The sequence below is a fragment of the Hippocampus comes genome, unplaced genomic scaffold, assembly GCF_001891065.2.
Source record: "Hippocampus comes isolate QL1 unplaced genomic scaffold, H_comes_QL1_v1.1 scaffold68, whole genome shotgun sequence".
In the NCBI taxonomy this organism is placed as follows: domain Eukaryota; kingdom Metazoa; phylum Chordata; class Actinopteri; order Syngnathiformes; family Syngnathidae; genus Hippocampus; species Hippocampus comes.
The window spans coordinates 358,644-381,063 of record NW_017805625.1 but is presented as its reverse complement, the minus strand read 5'-3'; the positions used below and the strand labels follow the sequence as shown (position 1 = coordinate 381,063).

The 22,420-nt window shown below is 48.0% G+C and overlaps 3 protein-coding genes across 4 annotated transcripts in view; 1 reads left to right on the top strand and 2 right to left on the bottom strand.

Annotated features, from left to right (window-relative positions):
• Positions 1 to 6,414, bottom strand: part of pltp (phospholipid transfer protein) — a 7,082-nt gene extending 668 nt beyond the window's left edge. For both annotated transcript variants that reach the window (XM_019880895.1, XM_019880894.1), the window contains exons 1-14: positions 6,247 to 6,414; positions 4,345 to 4,477; positions 4,179 to 4,278; positions 3,376 to 3,504; positions 3,141 to 3,296; positions 3,000 to 3,063; positions 2,101 to 2,256; positions 1,847 to 2,023; positions 1,717 to 1,776; positions 1,012 to 1,176; positions 867 to 934; positions 746 to 788; positions 240 to 303; positions 85 to 161 (exon numbers count right to left, since the gene is read on the bottom strand). In XM_019880895.1, the coding sequence (XP_019736454.1) occupies positions 85 to 161; positions 240 to 303; positions 746 to 788; positions 867 to 934; positions 1,012 to 1,176; positions 1,717 to 1,776; positions 1,847 to 2,023; positions 2,101 to 2,256; positions 3,000 to 3,063; positions 3,141 to 3,296; positions 3,376 to 3,504; positions 4,179 to 4,278; positions 4,345 to 4,462 (1,377 nt within the window). In that variant the 5' untranslated portion in view covers positions 4,463 to 4,477; positions 6,247 to 6,414. The remainder of the gene's footprint in view (positions 1 to 84; positions 162 to 239; positions 304 to 745; positions 789 to 866; positions 935 to 1,011; positions 1,177 to 1,716; positions 1,777 to 1,846; positions 2,024 to 2,100; positions 2,257 to 2,999; positions 3,064 to 3,140; positions 3,297 to 3,375; positions 3,505 to 4,178; positions 4,279 to 4,344; positions 4,478 to 6,246) is intronic.
• Positions 6,415 to 7,343: 929 nt separating this feature from the next.
• LOC109522157 (potassium voltage-gated channel subfamily S member 1-like) lies at positions 7,344 to 13,594 on the top strand. The gene is made up of 13 exons (XM_019880468.1): positions 7,344 to 7,887; positions 8,625 to 8,807; positions 9,067 to 9,200; positions 9,358 to 9,519; positions 9,616 to 9,787; positions 9,877 to 9,960; positions 10,611 to 10,847; positions 10,925 to 11,020; positions 11,671 to 11,832; positions 11,918 to 12,001; positions 12,366 to 12,458; positions 12,928 to 13,247; positions 13,435 to 13,594. Exons 2-12 carry the CDS (start codon positions 8,634 to 8,636, stop codon positions 13,228 to 13,230), a joined length of 1,701 nt encoding a protein of 566 aa, XP_019736027.1. The 5' UTR covers positions 7,344 to 7,887; positions 8,625 to 8,633; the 3' UTR covers positions 13,231 to 13,247; positions 13,435 to 13,594.
• A 1,218-nt stretch (positions 13,595 to 14,812) lies between these two features.
• On the bottom strand, positions 14,813 to 22,308 carry LOC109522371 (serine/threonine-protein kinase 4-like). The gene is made up of 11 exons (XM_019880893.1): positions 21,808 to 22,308; positions 20,669 to 20,749; positions 20,461 to 20,589; positions 20,061 to 20,175; positions 19,464 to 19,628; positions 19,229 to 19,396; positions 18,605 to 18,742; positions 18,340 to 18,477; positions 17,396 to 17,609; positions 15,564 to 15,706; positions 14,813 to 15,353 (listed from the first exon to the last, which is right to left on the bottom strand). The coding sequence occupies exons 1-11, from the start codon at positions 21,849 to 21,851 to the stop codon at positions 15,189 to 15,191; spliced, it is 1,500 nt and encodes a 499-aa protein (XP_019736452.1). The 5' UTR covers positions 21,852 to 22,308; the 3' UTR covers positions 14,813 to 15,188.
• Positions 22,309 to 22,420: the final 112 nt, after the last annotated feature.

Genomic DNA, 22,420 nt, shown 5'->3' with positions numbered 1-22,420 from the left:
ACACACACACACACACACACACACACACACACACACACACACACACACACACACACACACACACGCGCGCGCGCGCACACTTACGTTGTGATACTCCACCACGTCCTCAACGAGGTCTATACCATCAGCCAGAGGGATACGAACGCCTCGCTTGGTCCAGTCTGGAAACACGCACACGTGCACACAAGGCGGCATGATGAGCGCGTACTCAAGCGTGTCGTGTGCGGATGTCATCTTACTGTTGATGAGAGGCACCACGGACATCTGCAACATGGTCTTCAGAGGAGCCTGCAGAGGAATCAGCTGATGGATGTCAGACATGGGGGGTGGGGGGAGGGAGACGTTTAAAACAACCCAATGAAATGTGACATGTCAAAAACACGAAAAAAAATGACATTAAAGACACCACACACAAAAAGATGAGTCAAAGACATGAGTGCCAGACACACGAGAGACACATGAACAATAAGACTTACAGGCCAGACATCAGGAGGAAGCTCAAAAAAGAGACATCAAAGACACACATGGAAAATAGATTTTAAAGATATGGCGCGAATGCGGAGGACATCAACTTACATTTTGACAACAGATCAGTGAATGAAAAGCAGACAGACCACACAAAAAACTGAACAAAGCCATGTTGGGGGGTTGGGGGAGGGCACCTCACGAAAAAACACATCCAAGGACATAAAAACAAACAAACAAACAAAACAGCTCATCAAAGACGGAAGAGAAGCTTCCTTACTGCCAGAGATTCCAGCGCTGATTGGTTGGAGTAGATTTTGAACCTGAAAGAGTCAAAAACGCGTTGAGGACGTGTGCACGTGTTTCCGCGTGTGTACATGCGACTGCGAGCGTGCTTTGACCTGCGCAGGTCGGCTTGTACCGCCAGACGTTTTCCTCTGATGAAAACTTTGGCGTTAAATTTGGTTTCCTGGAGAAGCACAGAAAACAACATCCTGACCTCTTTGGGAACTCTCGGCAAGATGAGTCCCGTACGTGCGTGCGTACCATGGTCATACTGCTGAGTAGCACGGGTGCCTGGCCGGCAGGCATCAGCATGACCTTGACGAGGGCCGTCATGGCGACGGTGGCGCCTGACGTCTTGATGGTGGACTTTGGCGGAGCGTTGACAGCCAGTTCCAAAGACACGGGCGAGTCCATCAGTGCCGGATTCTAACAACCAATCGGAAGGCCAAGTCTTTACGCCTTGTCTGTACTTGGTGGTTGAAGACACGTCAGTGACAGACATCAAAGACACAACACACCTATCGGACATCAAAGACTCCTGAAAACTGATGTCGAAACACATTGGAAAGACAACATCAACGAGACGCACCAGAACCATCTCAAAAAATCAAAGATACGTGGCTAGGTCGACATCAAAGACACACTTGGGGAAATACACATAGGACAGTTGGACGTCAAACAATCAAAGGCACACGATGATGGATATCAAAGACAGATGTGTAGGACGAGGGAGACATCTAAAACGTGTAGGAAACCGGCTCTCAAGGACCTGAGTTCCGCACCCTGTGTTAAAGTGACACGGAGAACAAACATTCAAGACACATGCAAAAACAGCGATGGAAAGCAAACAGCAAAGACACAGAAGACCGACATCAGCAGCACGCAAAGGACAGCCACGATAAGCACAGGTCACGGTGTGGCAAAGGCACGTGTCGTCAAAGACATCCAAGACACGACGTCACTCACCAGCATCATGACGGTTCCGAAGTAGGTCGTCCTCAGCAGCATTTCCAGATCTTTGGACATCTGACAAAGACACAAAACGTCAAAAGACTCGAGCGCCTCACCCGCTGGCGCGAGGGCGGCAGCGGCTCACGTTGTCATTGGTGATGTTCATCTGGAAGATTTCCGCCTTGTAGTAGGAGAAGAGGCCGCTGTCGAAGAAGAATTCGGACAGCGCCAAGTAAACCATCCGGTCATACTCTCGGATGACGGGCTCCGCCGCGTAGTTGACCAGGGTGTCATTCTCGTCCCGCAGCTCGAAGAACATCCCCTGGCAACCGCGCGCATGTTGTCATCTACACGCGCCGTTGCTCGGCGCCGCCCACCGTGTGCGTGCACGCGTCTCACTCGGAAGTTCATGTCCAGACTGCGAGACGTCACCAGCGGGTCGTCGGTCAGCGAATAGTCGATCCCGATGTAGCTGTCCACCTCCGTTCTCACCGGGATGCTCTCCAGCATGGAGTTGATGTGCACTAGAGACGCATGTTGCAGGGCCGGACAGATCTACCCGCACGCAGCCGAGACACAGACTGAGTGAGACGGGTGGCAGAGAGACATGTTAAACGGCAGAGGGACAGGGAGTACACGCTGGTGGGAGGAAGACGGCCGAGTGGCAGGTGAGTCGGAAATGGGCGGGAGACAGACAGGAGAAAGAGATAGGTGGTAAGACAGGCAGACAGGTGAGAGACGCACTGAGGAGGGACTGAGAGGCGAGGCAAACATGTCAGAGACACACAAGTGAGGCCCTCTCAGAGAGCGAGACAGGTGGAAGCTCGTGAGACAGAGGCTGAAAGGCAGACAGGGAGAGAGACAGTAAGGAGACATCGAGACCGGTCCACACAGGTGTGAGGAAGACACAAGTGAGAGACAGACAGGTGAGCGAGTGAGAGACAGATGTGTGGCAATTAGGGGAAGTAGAGACAGACATGTGAAAGAGATGTGAGACAGGTGAGAGGGAGTGATAGACTGGTGACAGACAGACAGGCGTGTGACAAACAAGTGAGAGCCAGGTGAGAGACAGACAGGTGAGAGAGTGACTGGTAGAAGGCAGAACAGTGAGAAACAGACAGACAGGGATGACCAGGTGACGGACTGCTGAGAGACGGACCCGGAGATCGGTGGAAGACAGACAAGTGAGACTCAGATGTGAGACAGGCAAACAGCTGAATAAGCAATAGACAGACATGCAAGATTGATGAAGAGACAGACAGGCAAGGGAGTGACAGGTGAGAGAGAGACACGCACACCTGCTTGTTGAGGAGGAAGCGCATGCCAGTGGTGAGAAACCTGCCCAGGAAGTCGTAGACTCTCCTGTGGAAGAAATGGGCGGTGACGATGACGCCGTTGGTGAAAGACGTTCCGGACGCCGTCGCCGTCGGCCACGTTACCCTAACGTTCCAGTGAACTTTGCCTTCATCTTCTGGATTTTGGCTTCACAGGTGACGTTGTTGATCCTGAGGCGTCCGAGCGCGTCTCGGCCCAGGCCGAGCGCTGTGTTGATGCGGACGCCGTCGGCGGACGCCTCGATCCTTCCTGTGTCGTAACTGACGCGTGCGCGAGTGCTTTGGTCATTTAGCTGGCAGTGGCGGCGGCGGCAGTGGCGGCGGCGGCGGCGGAACTCACAGGAACCAGTAGAGGAGCCGTCGGTGGAAGCTGAGCGTGATGGACGAGTTCTGTACGTCAAACATCACACCCGCCTCGGGAAGGAAGCTCAAGTTGGCGTAAGTCAGGTTGAGCTCCTTGATCTTCACGCTGGACCACACGACAAACGCAACGTCAGCTGGCCGTAATGCTGTGCCATTGCATGTAACGTGCCGTACTGTTACGCCACGGCGTTATGCCTTAGCGTTATGCTTTAGCTTTACATTGGAGTGTTATGGCGCAGTGTTACATTGCAACTTTATGTCACTGTGTTATGTCATAGCAACACAGTGTAGTGTTACACTGTAGCCTTACACCAGAGCTTCAGCCAAAGCGTTATATGTCCTTGTGTTACATGATCATGTTGGCATAGCATTACATTGTTTCATTGCGTCAGTGTTACAACGAACGGCATGGTGTTACGTTACGGAGCAGTGTTAAGAAAGAACGTTACGGCATTGCATTATGTCAAAGTAATCCTGGTACAGTGTAGCGTTACATTATAGCATCCCACCATTACGTTGTAGTGTTATGCTGTAGTGTAATGCAGTGTTTCGGTGTTCCATTACACTAGAGTGTTACAGCACTATAGCGTTACGTTGTTTCATTCCACCATAGCGTTATGCCGTAGCATTGAGTCATCGCACTACGTAGTAGCGCTATGCTGTAGCATTACGCACCGCGTAACACCGTGGTGTTACGGCGCAGCATTACGCCACAGCTTGATGCTAACTTGTTGTGTTGAAGTGTGAGTTGATGCGGGCGCGGTGCGTGGCACAACATACTCGTTGATGGTGTACTGGAAGTTTCCCTCCTTGCCGCTCATCTCGGGCATGCTGATGTTGCTCAGTTCCTCCTCCACAAACTTCTGCGTCTCCCATTTGACTAGGCAAAAACACAATGAGGCTCATTTGGCAGCTCAGCGTCTCGGCCATGGCCGTATGGTCTTACGCATGTCCAGGCCTCTGTCCGTGATGCGGATCTTGCATCCGGCCGGCTCGCCGGTCGCCATGGTCCCCGTCAGCACGTAGACGACGAGGAAGTAGCGGGGCCAGAGACGGGAAGTCATGCCAAAAGCCAGACCCTGGATTGCAGAACATTCCGCTCCGCTTGAGAAAGTACAAGCAGCAATGCACGCACGCACAAACGCTAAGGATGTTGATGGTGAACCCCAGTAACCTTGCTTCCAAAACATTCCTCCTCCAAACACACGGGCGCGTGCACACGCCTGCACACACAAGCCGAGCTGCTGAGACTGAAGTGGCGAAAGGACGCTTTTCCCCACATTGGTCCTCTCTCCTGGTTTCTTTACTTTCTGTTTGTTTCTGTTTGTCATCTTGCCGCACTGCCTGACGCTGCCTGCTGTTTGTTTGATGGACGAAAATTAGTGGCAACAATGTAGAACGCCTTTTGAAGACAAGCGGGATGCCCTCCTGCCTGGCTGCCAACATCTAAGCGACCACAGCGCTTGAAGTCTGGCTTCAAACGAGGGTTACAGTTTCAATTGAGGGTTTTAATCTATGATTTGCATTCCAAATTCGGGTTTTAAAAAAAGGGTTAAGATTTCAAATTAGGGTTTTATAGGAGGGTCAGGGCCTCCAAATGAGGTTTTTGATCTCAGGTAATATTTCAAAGTAGGGTTTTAAACTGGGGTCCAAAGGTCCAAGGTAGGGCTCCAAATGACTATTTCAAAGTGGGGGGTTGGGTTTCAAAGGAGGGGCACATCGGTGGGCAACCGGCTGGGCATCCAGAGTGTCGTTGAAGCTTTCCAAAGGCAAGTCAACAAGTCATCTCACCGCATGCCCGTAATTGCTCTTAATGACAGCTGAGGGTGAGGGGCGACTTCAAAGAGCCTTTTCAAAAGAGCCAGCGATGACCGCTGGGTGACCTCCGACCCATCGTTAGCGAGCCCGCCAAGCAAAGGCCTAATCAGCATCTTCATCCTCTTCCCCCCAATGTACATGACATGCCATGTTGCCGTGGCACCTCGGGATCCCTCTGACGCACACCAGGGCTTTTGATAGCAACCGCGAGAAAACGGCAAGAACGGAAACGCCGCGGAGAGGCCCGGACGCCGTTTGGGCTTGGCCTGCTTTGTGTGGTTCACCCCTTCATCCCATCATTTAGACTTGGACTTCTGAGAACCCGATTGCAGGGAACAATGTGAACAGCGGGTTCCAAATTATGTACATATGTTGTGGGGAGGCACTTTTACGCAAGCCTCACTCAGCTCTCTGCGTGTTTTGGGACGCTTGTTTGATTCAACCTTTGGGACATTTGGAAGAGGCCGTGCTGAAATGAAGGCCCATAGAGGGGAAAGGTCTTCTGCTGGCCGGGAAGAAGGCCAAAACAAAGAACTGGCGCTGCATCGTTTAAACCATGTTTGTCAATTGGAGGTGACATGCTGCACATGGGTCAACGAAACGAAAGGAAATCCTCTTTGGGAAAGTTGGAGCAAATGGCTGACGTGGGGGTGGTGGGCGGTCATTTTTGATGCACCAGAACACAATCTGACATGAACACAAGCTTCTTCTTTATATTCTCTTTTCTCTCTTTTTCATTTGGCGTTCCTCCATTTGTGAAGAAATATTACATTGTTACACAAATGTGCAACTCAAAAGACAAGATAAAAACGGTACAGTGAAAATATGTCAGGGACATCAAAAACTGTTAAAAGCAATCATAAAAATAGACATTTAAGAAAGACAGACGAAAAGGCAAAACAACACAAACTAATAAAGATCATAAATGTTTTTTGAAATACTTCACATTTCACAATCCAAACATACAAAACATACCTGAAAACCCAAGTCGACAGATTAAAAAGACATACATTTGCTCCAACAATCTCACCTGTCCATCATGTGTCCCGACCCGTCTTGTGTGTGTTTGTGTGTGCGCGTGTAGATGTTACAAGTACTCACAGTTGAGAGATAGACTTGTTCAGTCTTCTGGATGTCTTCACGACTGCCCACTCGCTTGCTCTCTTTTTATCCCCAGGGACTGGTTTTTACCCCTCCCCCGCCGCTGTGTGTGTGGGTGTGCATTAGACTGAGATTTACAGCCTGACTGTAGACCGTTTAAGGGGCGGTGGGGGGTCTCCCAGAAGAGCGAAACTTTCCTGGAAGTTCTGCTCTCGAATTGTGCGCGTGCGTGTGTGTGTGTGTGTGTGTGTGTGTGTGTGTGTGTGTGTGTGTATGTGTGTTGGAGTATGTTGACTTGAAAGTGGGCCTATGTTCCGCTCACTGTATTTCCATCGAGTGTGCCAGTAGCTGATTGGCTCTGCAACTCGGATAACGGCAGCAAATGTGCCGTGAATGGCTCGTTTAGGCTCAAGTTCGGTCCTTCCAGCGGCCCGTGAGCCCTCAGATGTGTTTTTTTTTTAATTGTCATTGTAGTCCCTGCGCGTTTGCCGGCTGGCCGCCGCGAAGTGAGCTCGCCGACAATTGCGCACTGACCCGGTGTCGATACCGCAGCGCCCCCTGCTGGTGTGCTTCGAAAGCCCCCCCAGGATTTCACAAGTCAAAACTCGCGTTTGCAGAGCTTCCCCGGCCAGACTATTAAATTACATCTTGATCCTCTCGCCCAAGCATCAATTGTTAATTTACATGTCGGGATCAATATTTAACGGTATTTCACTTTTTTTTAACACAGTAAGACACTGTTTTCACATCGGGAATGTACAGCAATCCATAGTTTTATGCTTTTAAATTACAGTTATCTACTGTTCTTGTTGACTGTCTGATTTAACAGTTAATTTACATACTTGGGATGAATATTTAACAGTACTTTACAATGATTATAAAACGCAGTCAGATACTGTTGTAAATTCACCGCAAAATTACATTCGTTACATTACAGTGCAGTAAAGCTGGGGATGGTTAAAATTATAACATAGACGTCATTGTTGTTGTTAAAGTTGAATTCATGAACAGTAATGGTTGTTAGCCTATGAAATATTTGGGCTCCATTTCAGGTGCAGAAGCACATGTTGGCCACAAGATCGCGCTGTTGTCACAGATTAGCACCGGCCATCATTATCTCGATTTAAGGTTAAGTACATGAGATGTTTTTTGTAAAACGTGACCCCATTAACTGATGTGATTGAATTATGATAACAATGTTCATAGTTCTTATACCAAAGTCTTTTCAGTATCGATTGACGAACAATGTGACGATATTACTCGTAATACACAAAAACAAGGATACTGAAGAAATAAACGACTTCAAGCGTCCGACGGTCACGTGGACAGTCGACTCCTTCGCGGAAAGTGCCGGAAATAGCCGAAGTCTCACAAGTGGGACGGGCAATGGAGCGAGCGCAGATGAGCCGCACCGAGCCCCGGCAGTGAACGCACTTTGATTGATAGCTAATTGCTTACGTCATTAATAGCTGTCGCTGGCATACATTGCGTGATCTTATTTCGCAAGAGTTTCGCAAGTGAGCTTCGTGTGACTTCCAAGGATGCAGCGGCTCGAAAGTGGTGCCAAAAGGTGAGTGAGCTGGTCGTTACACCATGAAAACTTGCACCGAAAGTTGATGGCGTCATGTGCGGCGGTGGCGTTCGCACGAGCAACCTGTGACGTCACCAAGAGTTGTGTTCATTTTTGCAGTGACCTTCAAATTCAGCGGGGGTCTGTGCTTTAAAATCAATCGGGCCACAGCGTCATGCACGCCACTTTTGTCAACATCATGTCCTTCACAATGTCATTGTTTACAAAGTAATGGATGCGATGTTTTGTCCTGCCTCGGCAAGGTCGCCCTTAATATGAAAACAAGGTGATGTTTAGGAAGCCGTGTACAATGCTGTTGGCAATGTTTACACTGTGTCTTGCAGTGAGTCCCTTTTCAATGTCACACAATGTTTATGAGGAGGTGTGCAGTTTTTGACCATGACATCTCAAGATGTTTTGTAATACAATGTGTCAACTTAAATGGATTGATGCAAAGTGGAAAAGTGTTCTGTAGTCTGACGAGTCGACATTTGAAATCCTTTTGGGAAATTGTGGACGTCGTGTCCCCCGGGCCAAAGAAGAAAAGAACTTAATGGACACGAAGATCAAAAGTCATGGTGATGGTATGGGGCTGTGCTAGTGCCAATGGCATGGGTAAATTCTACATCTGTGAAGGCACCATTAATGCTGAACGGAACGTAGAGGTTTTGGAGAAACATATGCTGCCATACAAGCAACGTCTTTTTCATGACTGATTTTTTTGGTGCTGCAAGCAGCAGGTAAGCATGGTGACGGGACGTCGTGGTTGCGGCAGGGCGCACCCGGATGCGGGCGAGGGTCTAGTGCACGTGAACGTGGGCGGGCTGAGGCACAGCCTCCGCTGCAGCACGCTCAACAAGTTTCCCGACACCAGGCTGGGAAAACTGCTGGAGTGCCGCTCGGAAGAGGACATCCTGCAGGTCAGTTTGCTTCTCGTTTTACAAAAGACAGTTGCGCCGCTGACCAGAAAGGGCTAACTCTTCTTTTTTGAACATAAGTGCAGAATTGAAAAGGGATGTAACAATGTCCAAACATCACAATACAATCTGATCACGATATGAACTTCGCAATACGATAATTATCTTTCAGTGCATCATTGTACTGGTGCATAACTATGCTGAGTTTTGATAGAACATCTCAATATTATTAAATGAATAATTATCACGACTAAATCTGCAGGTGTGCGATGACTACGATGTGCAGCAGAAGGAATTTTACTTCGACAGGAATCCCGGCTTGTTCCCGTACGTGTTGCACTTCTATCAGACGGGAAAACTTCACGTCATGGAGGAGCTGTGCGTCTTCTCATTCAGGTTAGGAAGTCGCGTTAAAATGGAGGTACTCGAATGACTTGGAGTCCTTTCACCCCTATTGGGTTCATGATCTGTGAACCTAAAACACGATGATGAGTATGCTTCTAATTGAAGCAGGGTGGCTTTAATTGTTGCCGTTTTTGGGGGGGGGGGTCAGTCAGGAGATGGAGTATTGGGGCATTGAAGAGTTCTTCCTGGACTCGTGCTGCAGTTTTCGTTATCACGAGCGCAAGCTGGGAACCCGCCGCCGGATCAGCTGGGACGGCGATAGCGACGATGGCTGTGCCGGTGGGCACGCCGACATATGCCGACTGCGCACGTGAGAAATGCGCCATCCTCGACAATCCTTGTTCTTCCTACACTTGTTCTTAGTTCATTTCTCAATCTTTCTCCTCTCGTTCTGCTCTTTCGACAGGGAGCTGCAACACTTCGCCGAGGTGCGGTACGGCGGCGCGCGCCAGCGTCTGTGGCTGACGCTGGAGAATCCGGGCTACTCGCTTCCCAGCAAGCTGTTCAGCGTGGCGTCGGTGGGTGTGGTGCTGGCCTCCCTGACCGTCATGTGCGTCAAAAGCCTTCCCGAATATCAGGTGCGCCGCGGCTCGCACGTACAGTACCATGTCGACGACGCCACGTTGACCGGCGGCCGCTTCGGCGCTGTCCCTGACCGTCATTGCAGACTTTCGACCAGGACCGCAACTTGATTGAGGAGCCCGCCGTCGACGTAGTGGAAGCGCTGAGCACGTGCTGGTTCACCTTGGAGGTAGTTCTGTGTGCGTGTTTTAATGTCACTGTGTTTTGTAAAGCTGCGCAATTCATCGAAAATTAATTTAATTCTGTCTTCCTGTGAAAAACGAGTTCTCTTAAGTTAGCCAAGCGCAATTTTCTTCTTCTACTCTTATCTCAGCGTGTGGCCTCTGCGTATGTACACTGCCCCTTAGAGGTAAATGCGCGCATAGCAAGAACAGCAACTATTTTATATTTATGGCTATTGTTTTAGTATTTTATTTTATGCTTTTACTCATTTATTTTCTGGTTGTTCTTTCAAGTTAGATGTAAAGTTAAGTTTTCAAGGTCTTCTATTTTTATGTGTGTGTATCAACTAACACGCATTTCCACATGACATGGCACGAAAGACACGCACCGAGGTCTTGTGTTAGCCCAGTAAGTCCAGAGACTTGTAAAATTAAAACAACAGAATAAGATCAAACACTGTCTATACGATCAATAGATAATGGAGATGCCTTTTCATGGCAAGGTATGAATGTGTGCAAGGCAGCAAAGGTGTCGCCGTGGCTGTAGCAGAATGAAAATGCATTTGGCTTGAACTGCACATATTTACAAGGTCATTTTGAACTCGACAAAAAGTTACTTGCTCAGCCCGAGTTGTATGTGTGTGCTTGCATCCCTCAGGTGGTGCTGCGCTTCCTGCTGGCTCCCAACAGGAAGCAGTTTTTGCGCCAGCCTCTCAATGTGATCGACGTGGCGTCCGTCTTTCCCGTCTACGTGACGCTCATATGTGATTGGGCGCTGGGCGCCCAATCAGAGCTGGGAGACTTGGGACGCGTGCTCCAGGTGCCGCTTTTCCTCCTCACTCTGGGAATACGCGTCTCCCACACGAATGACTCCCATTTGCCCTTCGAATATCAGGTGCGCCGCGGCTCGCACGTACAGTACCATGTCGACGACGCCACGTTGACCGGCGGCCGCTTCGGCGCTGTCCCTGACCGTCATTGCAGACTTTCGACCAGGACCGCAACTTGATTGAGGAGCCCGCCGTCGACGTAGTGGAAGCGCTGAGCACGTGCTGGTTCACCTTGGAGGTAGTTCTGTGTGCGTGTTTTAATGTCACTGTGTTTTGTAAAGCTGCGCAATTCATCGAAAATTAATTTAATTCTGTCTTCCTGTGAAAAACGAGTTCTCTTAAGTTAGCCAAGCGCAATTTTCTTCTTCTACTCTTATCTCAGCGTGTGGCCTCTGCGTATGTACACTGCCCCTTAGAGGTAAATGCGCGCATAGCAAGAACAGCAACTATTTTATATTTATGGCTATTGTTTTAGTATTTTATTTTATGCTTTTACTCATTTATTTTCTGGTTGTTCTTTCAAGTTAGATGTAAAGTTAAGTTTTCAAGGTCTTCTATTTTTATGTGTGTGTATCAACTAACACGCATTTCCACATGACATGGCACGAACGCCACGCACCGAGGTCTTGTGTTAGCCCAGTAAGTCCAGAGACTTGTAAAATTAAAACAACAGAATAAGATCAAACACTGTCTATACGATCAATAGATAATGGAGATGCCTTTTCATGGCAAGGTATGAATGTGTGCAAGGCAGCAAAGGTGTCGCCGTGGCTGTAGCAGAATGAAAATGCATTTGGCTTGAACTGCACATATTTACAAGGTCATTTTGAACTCGACAAAAAGTTACTTGCTCAGCCCGAGTTGTATGTGTGTGCTTGCATCCCTCAGGTGGTGCTGCGCTTCCTGCTGGCTCCCAACAGGAAGCAGTTTTTGCGCCAGCCTCTCAATGTGATCGACGTGGCGTCCGTCTTTCCCGTCTACGTGACGCTCATATGTGATTGGGCGCTGGGCGCCCAATCAGAGCTGGGAGACTTGGGACGCGTGCTCCAGGTGCCGCTTTTCCTCCTCACTCTGGGAATACGCGTCTCCCACACGAATGACTCCCATTTGCCCTTTTTTTTTTTTTGTCTTTCAGGTTTTGCGCCTGATGCGGATCTTCCGAGTTCTGAAGCTCGCTAGACACTCCACCGGCCTGCGCTCCCTGGGGGCCACGCTCAGGGTGACAACACGCGCACACTCCTCAAAGCCAATCGCATGCTTGTAAAGTGGTGAGCGTGGACAGCCGAGCAGAGAGCTTGTTCAGTACCCACCCGGTCTCAAAACAAATGGTCTTCTTGTGCTATGGAAACAATGTCCCTCGCACCAAATCAATCATATGTAAAACAAGCTTCATGTCGCTTAATCATCCGAAAAGTCACATGCACATCTCACTTTAACCTCAAAAAGTATCAAAACAACACACCACAAGAGAAAACAATGAGCCGAAGAGGATGAGTCACACTTGCTGCGCAGGGAGGGAAAAATCAAATGGTGCGACGTCAGCCCGTTGAAAAGCGGCGGCGGCGTACTTTGTTGTGTTGCAGCACAGTTACCGTGAAGTGGGCATCCTGTTGCTCTACTTGGCCGTGGGCGTGTCCGTTTTCTCCGGGATGGCCTACACCGCCGAGTGCCAGCAGGTCAGGGACTTCCTAGTTTGTGCACATGATTATCATGAAATCAATTTTCAAAACGCTAAGCATGCGTGATGAGTTCACTTTGAAAATCCATCCTTTTACATCAAAGATGACTTTTTATTTTTTTTTTTGCGTTCATTGCTAATTGGCTAATTCATTAGAAATAAAGTATTTGAAAAGACTGCACCTTTTTTCCATCAAGGGCACTATTTTATTACAAAATTGGTAATTTTACACTTGGAAAAAAGGTGGAAATTAAGCGAATTAGGGGAAAGTGGTGAATTTTTGGAATGTTGGAAAATAGTTTGGGAACAGCTTTACTCAGCGGAGAGCTGTCAAAGTAGAAAGTTATTATACGGGCTGTGTGGAGGAAACCGAATGGGCACAAATGTGGAAATGTTCACACACGGACGTATTGTGTTTGTGTGGTACCTAATGAAGCGTCCCGGCGTGTGTGTCTGTGTGCACTCAGGACACGGGCCTGGACACCATCCCGGCGTGCTGGTGGTGGGGCACGGTGAGCATGACCACGGTGGGCTACGGCGACGTGGTGCCTGTCACGGCGGCCGGCAGGCTGGCGGCCGGCGGCTGCATCCTGGGCGGAACCCTGGTGGTGGCGCTGCCCATCACCCTCATCTTCAACAAGTTCTCCCACTTCTACCGCCGCCAGAAGGCGCTCGAGGCGGCCGTACGCAATCGCCACCCGGGGGAAGACGGCCGAGGAGCCATGCTCAGCGACGGCCACGGCGAGTGGACGGCCACCTGCCCGCGGTGACTGAGCCACTTCCGACTGTACGTATATCTGGGCCGTCAGCGTTTCGGTTTGGCTTTTTGAGCATTAAAATCAAAGCACACGCATAAAAACGGACATTTTCTTGAAGATTTCAACATATTGAAAAAATATATATATTTTTTGAGAAAATCAACAACTCAACTGTATTTATACCTTTGTTTATACCTTTGTCTTTTCCCGATTCAGTGTTTGTGCGCCGTACCGACATGGCACTTTCCACGTGGAGCTGAACCAACAATGGTGTGAAGCCAATAAAAAGCACCTTCCAAGGCTTTTTGGGGGGGTCTTTATTCTCTTGCCAACTTAAATACAGCAAACATTCGAATTGAAGGCAACAAAACAACTTTTTTAAAAAAGGCTCGTAAGTGTCCGTCAGCGGGAAAGGTTGAGTGGCTTGGACGAGTCGGTCCTTTGACGTTCTTTGTACATTCGCAGTCATTCAAAATGATTAAAAAAAAAAAAAAAAGTGGAATGTTTCAGCTGTAATTCAAAAGGCCGCTCAACTGATTGGCCAGTGAGTGAGTTCATTCATTGGTTGGTTAGTGGATGGAATTAAATTGACGTATACAGTAACAACCAGAAAAGCGATTTTTCAGTCAACCAATCAATCCACTCACCGAGTAATCAACCAGCTCAATGACATAACCAACCGAAAAATGAATGGACCAATCAGCCAACCGACAACCAACCAAGTAGATTGATCAGTAAACCATCAAATCAATTGATGAAGCAGCAAATTCTCCGCCAGCGTCAAATCCATTGGCAAAGTCCAAGTCTCAGATTTCAAAGTCAGAGAGGCTTTACGATTCAAGCTGAGACTTCAGAAATGCCCAGCAAAAGCAAAGTGGACAATTTTTTTTTTTTTTGCTGGCACGAGATGAAAGTGTGCCGCACTCAAGTTTCCCTGAAAAGTTTTGAAAGCTGCCCTGAAAATCCAAACTTTTATGGTTTCCATTTTGCTTCCATCTTACAGTAAGACTACGACTCGTAAAAAATAACCCCAAACATTTCAGCATTTTCTCCTCCAGTGCTATCGACTAACAGTAGTTCCCTTTTTTGACCATGTGATCCTCTCCAAAAACAATAAAAAAATAAAATTAAAATAAAAACTACAGTATGCAAGACAGGAAGTGCTGGGGCACCGGTGACATCGGAACGATGGCGGCGCGCAGCTTGAAGGGTGCACCCAAAGTTGCAGGGTGGCTTTGCAGACATGTTCACCTTGAGGAGCTTCCTAAAATGCCAATGCCAGGAACCAAAGACAGGAAAAGAAAAGTAGTGCGATGAAGCCACATTGGCTTCCTAAAGGCAACATGGCCTCCTCCAGTGTACCGCCACTGTCATCTTCAAAGACGGCTGGCGAGCAGATGATTTCTCCAAAGTTGAAAGTCCCCAAAGTTCATCACATGCAAAGGGGGGGGGGATTATTTTGGCCACAAATAACACATTTGATGGCCCAAAATGACGTTTTGATTGGATCGCTACAAAACACCAAGTTGAGGTATGACGTGCCAAGAAAAACCTCATTCTTTGGCCACAAAATACAAAGTTGCGGCCACGCTAAGGCCACAAAATATTATTTCATGGATGCAGGATAACGTGCATGCAAAATAAGCATTGGTGGCCACGAAATACAAACGGGGGACTCCCAAATATAAAATAGTTCTGGATGACGCGATGGTGCAACTTTTACATTCGCGTGAAGGACAAAAGGAGCGCACCTTAGCTAGAAACTGTCCAAGTCTAACTGCATTTTGAGAGAAAGTGCGCTCCATTTGCTTGTGCAAACGCCCTGGCACGATCTTTTCGTTCTTCCTTTGTATTTCGTCCTTAGATGAATTTAGTGCCACAAATCATCATTTGGTGTGCACGTTAGTTCATGTTCACTGACCTCCCAGCCCCCAAAGCGTGCGGCTGCGTCACCTCTGGCGGCGGCGGAGTCACAAGTTGTTGTGCTGCTGTCGCCTCTTCTTGGCCTCGATGGCGTCCAGGATGGGTTTCCTCTTGGCTTGATAGCGCTGTCGGATCTCCTCCATTTCTTGCTCCATCTGCGGGTCCAAGGCGGCCAGACGCACACGCAGGTCCTCCACCGACCACGAACTCACCTGAGAACGCCGCCGCCACAACAACACACACGTCAGTTAACGAAGTTACCCAATGACAGACTAACTGTTCATGAAAATGGTAGTTATCTGCAGCCCAAGAATCAAATTTTGGATTTTTTTTTCTCTCAAGCAAAGTGAAGTCTTGCCTTTTGGCATGTGATCGCTGACCTTTTCAATATCGGATAGGCGCTGCGTTGGCGTTGCACTCACCAGCTCCAGATCTGCATCCGAGAGCACTTTGCACTCCTCTCCGCTGCCGCCGCGTCTTCCATTTGGACTGCTGGCCTCCTTCTCCTTCTGCTCAAAGTATTCCAAGAAGGACGGTTTGGCGGGCGGGGACGCCTCGTCTGTCCCTGACCATCACACAAAACCGCACACTCATCAAAAAATGTGACAGTACACTACTAAGTACCACTTTTTTTTTTTTTTTACTTTGGCCAAGTAATATGCACTTCTTTTCCCCTGGAGAAATACTGACTTTAAGAACTGACTTAAATTTTTTTTTTAAATTTTAACTTGAAACAAGTAAGCATCCCTTTTCCCCTGGCATGTGCCTCATCGTGTTTGTTGTTTTGCAATCCTTTGCTGTGAAAGTCACGCTCATGTAAACACAGTTGAGTGCACTTGCAGTTCATAAAATACACATTAATTATATATGACATCATCTTATATATCCGCCAATAATCTGCGATATTAATGTGTGAGCACATTTCTGCCGGATGCTGTCATGAATAATAAAAGTGTGTCATCAACTGAACGTTTCGGGTGTCGACTTTATAACCGACCAAGTGAGTCCAGAAATACTCGTCCCGTATCGACGCTCACAGAGCAGAGCTCGGGTTACCGAGCAATCGCATCCCCGCTGCTTCCTGTCATTCCTGTCGAGGTGGGCTTTCAGAAAAGGTCCAAATGGAACAAGTCTGTTTCAAAGTGCTGTTTTGGAACCATCAATTTTAGTTTTTAGAAAAGATGACCATTTTCACATTCACGTAAAACGGTTGCAGTGTTCCAGAGCAAAGTTGGGATTCGCATGGCAGCCCATCTAGGCAGCACATGTGCCAACCAACTGCACGGGGACAGTAAGCAAGGTACTGCAAACAATTCCACACAAAAAAAGTCACGTCTTCCCTGTTCAAGCATTCCTCGGCCATATTGAGTGAAAGTGATCCGTTTGTTGTGCAGGTCTCAGAAAGATACAAGCTCTTCTCCCACAAGGTGTTTGGTTACGTCTATTTGGAGTCTTTTGATTTTTGTCTCTAGTGAAAGTGCGGAGCAGCATCTTTTTTTATTCCTGATAGTTGTTCCGTCAAGTTTACGGTTCTTAAAAGGGTTGTTCCTTCAATGTCGCCTGTGACTGTTACTGTAACCATTTAAATTTCAAATGATAGGCCATAAATAATCACACATAAGTAGTATTTTCTTAAAGGCTGAAATAACACACCAATCATTAAAACTCAGGGTATGATATCTTGAATGTAGTTGTGGCAGGCACAACGTCGGACGGACAGACAGTCCCTGTGCACCGCATGAGAAAATGGGCCCATTTCTCCATGGCCAAAAATAGAGAAATAAATCAATAAAATAGAAAACCTTGTAAATACATGTTTCTAATTGTTGCTCCTTGGGTGTATGGTCCAAAACATGCACCAGTGAAAATAGCCACGTCTCATTTTAAACAATAATTAAAGTCAACTTTCGTCATGGAAGCTCCAGGCAGCGTTTGTACAGTACACAAGGATGCTGCTGTCCGTCATGCGGCTTCCAAAGATGTTGCCGTCCATGATGCCATTGCACCCCCTGCTGGCCGCTAGTGGGCGCACATGCACAACCAGGACTTAATTCTTGAATGTGGCTCAGATTTTTTCGGAGTTGGTCATGTGTCCTTGATTGGTCTTTACCTGAGCCCTGAGCAACTGTGAAAGCAAGTGGCACAATGGCCACCCGCTGACATGAATCAAAACAGATGCAGTTTGCTGCTTCATGGGGCACATGCAACATATTTTCAAGAACGTTTTTTTTAAGCGAAGACGACATTGACATACTTTTCATGGTGCCCGCCTCGTCCTCGTCCTCAGAGTTGATGATCATGGTTCCCAGCTGCAAGCGCATGGTTCCCGCGTCTTCCTCCTCGCCGTTGTCGGGGTCTCGCTGGCCCGCGGCGTTCAACGCATTGCCCAACGAACCGGCGGCACGCATGGTTGCCGAGTCACCTGGCCCCGCCCTCACCATGGTGCCCTGGTCCACCTCGTCCTCCTCCTGGAAAGCAGAAAAATAATCAATAAAAGAGTGGACAGTTAACTTGCGCAATTTCATTTGTGGCCCCCCGATTTCTAAACTTGGTGTGTGTGGCTTTAAAAAAAAAAAAACAATTCCTTCTCAGCTAATTCTTTGGTGGCACAATGCTGATTAAGCCTATCAGCTCCTCGAATATGTCGCTGTAGAAAAGTCGCTGTATTTTTCATCTTGTATACTGCATGTTGACCAGCGACATTCCCTCACTGGCCCTCTGGATGGCGCTCCCAAAAAGATGTTGAGGAAATGGCATTGGATTGGATGACAGAAATGACAACATTTGCCTTGCACCTTGTCTCGCATTTGTAAAATCCTAACTAAATTTATGTTGTGCTTATGTGGGAGAAAATAATCAAACAATATTTTTGGGGGGTTTACTATACTGCAAATTGGACGGGCAAGTCCTAATTTACGGGCTGTAGTGAAGCCTGTGCTATTCCGGCAGGAAACAGGATCACGGCCCCGTAATGATGACCTCTAACCCCAGAGAAGCTGAAGCCAATGCATTTAACACTAATTAATGGTGCATTCACACCGGGCGCGAACTGAACTATTTGTGCGACGTGCTTATGAAATTGGTGCCGGTGAGAATACACCGCTTCATCACACGCGACGTCCCAGAGTTGCTGAGCAAAACAACAGAGCAAACACTGCTGTTAGTAGAGGAAAGAAATCCAAATGTTTGGAGGCCTACAGAATTGTCGTATTCGTTGTCGTCATCCTGCTCGGCGAGCGCCGCCGCCGCCTCCTGGCGTTTGGCTTTAATGTCCATGGCGTCGCTGATGAGCGCTCTGAGGATGCTGCTGGGCTTGGCCGCCTTGATGAAAGCGTGCTGAAGAAGAAATCAGCAAATACAAATCAAAGTTGAAAAGACACAGACGTTTTCCCAAAGAAGATGAATAATTCTGAGGAACAGTGATTAAAATATGGGCCCAGCCGCTACTTAGCGTGCATCTTGCCTGCAGCAGTTGCGTGGCCGTGGCCCTGTGCTCCGGGTTCTTCACCAAACACTGGCTCACAAAGTCCCGGAATTGCACCGACCACAAATCCGGGTTGCGGAACGTCGGTGGAGGGTTGGTGGGGATCATGAAGATGGCCTGCACACATTTATGGAAGTCACAAACTTAACTCTCACATGACTTGAGATGTCGTTTTTTTCAAACTGTTTCTGTATGCGATATTTTATGTTCCCATTTTTGTGTGTGTGGAGCGGATTGGTATAAGTATCTGTGAGTGGTAATCTGTAGCCTTCACAAGTACCAGATTCCTTGAAAAAAGGGGGTTTTCAGCCTGGAACAGATACCTGGTTACCTTCTTTTCCAAGGTAAAAGCAGACGTTTGCAAATGTATTATTTGGATGAGACACAAATTTAATTAGTCTGCTTTCATGAAGGACTACAGAATCCGGAAAATGTTTGCTGTTGAGAGGCTGAAATCAGGGGCTTTCGGCACTTTGAAGTCAAACAAGATGTGTCAACGATGAGTTGGTGAATTAGATGAAATAGTTGTTCATCAATTTGAGAACGGATTCGTAATTCTGAGGACGGATTTGTTTGACAGGTGCTGGTTGTGAGGTACCTCACCCTCATGGGGTGGATGTCGGCGTAGGGCGGCTTGCCCTCAGCCATCTCGATGGCGGTGATGCCCAGCGACCAGATGTCGGCCACGCAGTTGTAGCCGATCTCCTGGATCACCTCTGGCGCCATCCAGAAGGGTGTCCCGATCACCGTGTTCCTCTTGGCCATGGTGTCCTGCCGGGAGCAAGAGAAAGTGAGGCCGAAGTACCACGGCAGGGGGAAGGAAAGGCGGCGGACCGACCGTCAGCTGACCGGCGACGCCGAAGTCGGCCAGCTTGGCCTGGCCCTCCGTGTTGAGGAGGATGTTTCCCGCCTTTATGTCGCGGTGGATTTTCCTCATGAAGTGAAGGTACTCCAGACCCTTCAGCGTCGACTGAAGGATGCTGGCGATCTCCTCCTCACTCAGCTGAACAAAACAAACATTGGTACACTCAAGTTCAAATCAAGCACGAGAGCTGTTGTGATAGTCAACACAAGAGGTATGTGGGGGGGATTGGATGCATCATGATGTCTGCTTTTGGTTTAATTTCAGAGTAAACTAACTAGGAGTTAGCACTAATTCAACTTCATTTATTGAGCACCTTCAAACAACCATTGTTGCATACAAAGTATTAAAATACCCGAAGCCTTGTCACAATAATAACAATAATAAAAACTGATTTCAACTTGAATCGTGATACAAAGAACAATTAACCACATACTGCTTCACCAAAGCATTTATACCTCATCAGAGGGAGAAGCTAGCTATGGTCAATTCCCTTTACAACGCTATCAGTATTTCCTGTGTGTGTGTGTGTGTGTGTGTGTCCGCGCGCGCACGCACAAGGTTGAATCTTACCGTCTTGCTGCGTATGCGTATGATGTCGGACACAGATCCCGCCCCGCAGTATTCCATGACAATCCATAGGTCACTGTTCTTGAAGTAGCTGCCGTAGTAGCGCACCACATGTGGACTGAGCAGAAATGAACAGAAATGGTTGCTATGATGCTTATGCTATGTAGTTATGAACATACAGCATGTAATTGGGAACCTGAATAGTTATGAACATGTGTATATAGTTATGAAGACAAATGGCCGGCATGCATGAAGTGCATGAAGTCAGTTGTAGACGTTGTTATGACTAGCAAATGATTACTATGAACATAAGTGGTACTTAGGCGTGTAGCTACTGTCTGAACAAGGATTGTTTTCTGTGAGATGTAGTCGTGAGTACATGCGATTGCAATTGTTGGGCCACCTGTTGCACTGCTGCATGATGGAGATCTCCTTGATGATCTCCTGTAGGTCCGACTCGACGGGAACCTGTTTGATGGCCACGATCTCTCCCGTCTCTCTGTAGTGAGCCTTGAACACGCAGCCGTACGACCTGCACGCACACAACAAACAGGAAGTTGCTAAACAGGAAGTGAAGAGAGAGCGACAGCCGCGACAGCAGCAGGCCTCACCCTTCACCCAACTTCTCCAGGACGTCGAACACTTCCTCGGGCTGCTTCGTCAGGCTGTCCTCGCTCAGCTTCTTCAGCTGCCTGCCACGCATGTGCAACAAAGTTCAAAATTTGAAAGACTTTCGAGCTGTCTCAAGAACATGTCTGTGGCATGATTTGATCGAAATGCAATATCAAATCGATTTTCTCCATTGAAGTGAATTAAAGTAAAAAACAAAAAAACAAAATTGATACGTGTCTTTAATAAACTACTGAACACACCAAAGTGAATATTTTTGAATATTGGTAGCGATGTTTGATACCACTTTTTGAAAAACGATTCCAGTATGAATTTGACAGACCAATAACTGAAATCTTGTACTAAGTCGACTTAGTAGAATAAGTAGACCTACCAATAACTCAAACCTAGAGCGAGTGAGCGTAGTTGACTGAACAATAACTGCTGAACTGTTTGGTCAGTGTCGGAGAACAAAAAAATAACTTGTCAGAACAAGTCCGATGGAATTACCCTAAAAACAATTGGTGTGCACTTGAACGACCCATCACTCAAACTGGTGAGTCAATGAATATAGTATAGTGAACACTGACAAACTGCTCATGCGGGTCAGCGACTGTATTAGAGAAAACAAAAAACAACAACAAAAAAAAAAACGCCAAACCTCTCATTGAGTGTCGTGGACTGAACAATAGCTTAAAGCTCATTAGTGTGCTGTAATTAAGACTGACTAATGCTTCAAATGTGTGAAAACTGCACAGTAGACCAATAGCGCTTAACATGACTTTAAGTATCGGGACTGGCCAATGATTGAAGCGTGTTGTCGTGATGTAGAGTGAACAACGACCCCAACGGATCAGTTTCTGAATAAGAGCGATCGATGACCACTGAACTTGGTCGTGCGCTGTCGTAGAACGAACACGCAGTTGCGGAGAGCGCCACTGTGAGGCCATCAAGTCGTTTCAAACTTCCAAATAAATGGAAATCATTCGAGATACCATCCACCGGATGAAATACAACGACATATTTCGCTTTAAATTGAAAGGACTACTCAAAGTGATTTTAAGTGCCGGGGAGCGAGGCAGGAGGTCGCCTGAAGTGGACGACAAACCAACCAAGTCAGCGGCAGGAGGTCGCCAGTTACCTGCGAGGGTGGTTCCGCATCTGCACCTTGTCCCTGTTCTCCATGCTCCACTCCGTTCCAGCGGCTAACGGCCGACTCCACGCCCGCCGTTCGAACACCCGAACCCGACCAAGTATCCGCCAGCTCCCGCGCGCGGGGCGGATAACGGATCGCGCTGACGGTTGTCTAGCTAGGAGCAGCTAGCGCGCTAGGTGGCTAAAAGCTAGCCCGTCGACTTCGCTTCCAACCGCTCGTGGAAATCCAAAAAAAAAAAGACGCTGCCGTCTTGCACGTCACATTTCTAGGTAAGGTGCCGCCGGCGTCCCTCTCGCATCAGGGCTCCCCGTCAAGGCGGCCATCCCTACTAACGTGTCTGGACAACTTTGGACTTGTTGAGCGGTGCGCCGGAGACACTTCAGCGGCGGTGCGGGAACCAGGAAGCGAGATGACGAACGAAGCAGCACGAAGGCCGACGAGGAAGATCGAAGAATAACGGAGATGAAACGAAGAATACCGGAGAAGAACGAAGAAGAAAACCAGCAGCTACTGACGCGACCGACAGAAGGCGCTACTTCTTCGGGAAAAGCTCACAGCGATGACAAAAAGATGAAGGCTGCAGTTTAAAAGGACGTTA

Excerpts from the sequence above, each read along its gene's own strand:
- LOC109522157 (XM_019880468.1), top strand. The coding sequence starts at position 8,634 with ATGGTGACGGGACGTCGTGGTTGCGGCAGGGCGCACCCGGATGCGGGC. Across the intron at positions 9,201-9,357 it reads CTGTGCGTCTTCTCATTCAG|TCAGGAGATGGAGTATTGGG; the intron begins GTTAGGAAGTCG and ends GGGGGGGGTCAG. Across the intron at positions 11,833-11,917 it reads ACTTGGGACGCGTGCTCCAG|GTTTTGCGCCTGATGCGGAT; the intron begins GTGCCGCTTTTC and ends TTTGTCTTTCAG.
- LOC109522371 (XM_019880893.1), bottom strand. The coding sequence starts at position 21,851 with ATGGAGAACAGGGACAAGGTGCAGATGCGGAACCACCCTCGCAG. Across the intron at positions 20,590-20,668 it reads CTGGAGAAGTTGGGTGAAGG|GTCGTACGGCTGCGTGTTCA; the intron begins GTGAGGCCTGCT and ends GTGTGCGTGCAG. Across the intron at positions 15,707-17,395 it reads CGAGGCGGGCACCATGAAAA|GGACAGACGAGGCGTCCCCG; the intron begins GTATGTCAATGT and ends TGTGATGGTCAG.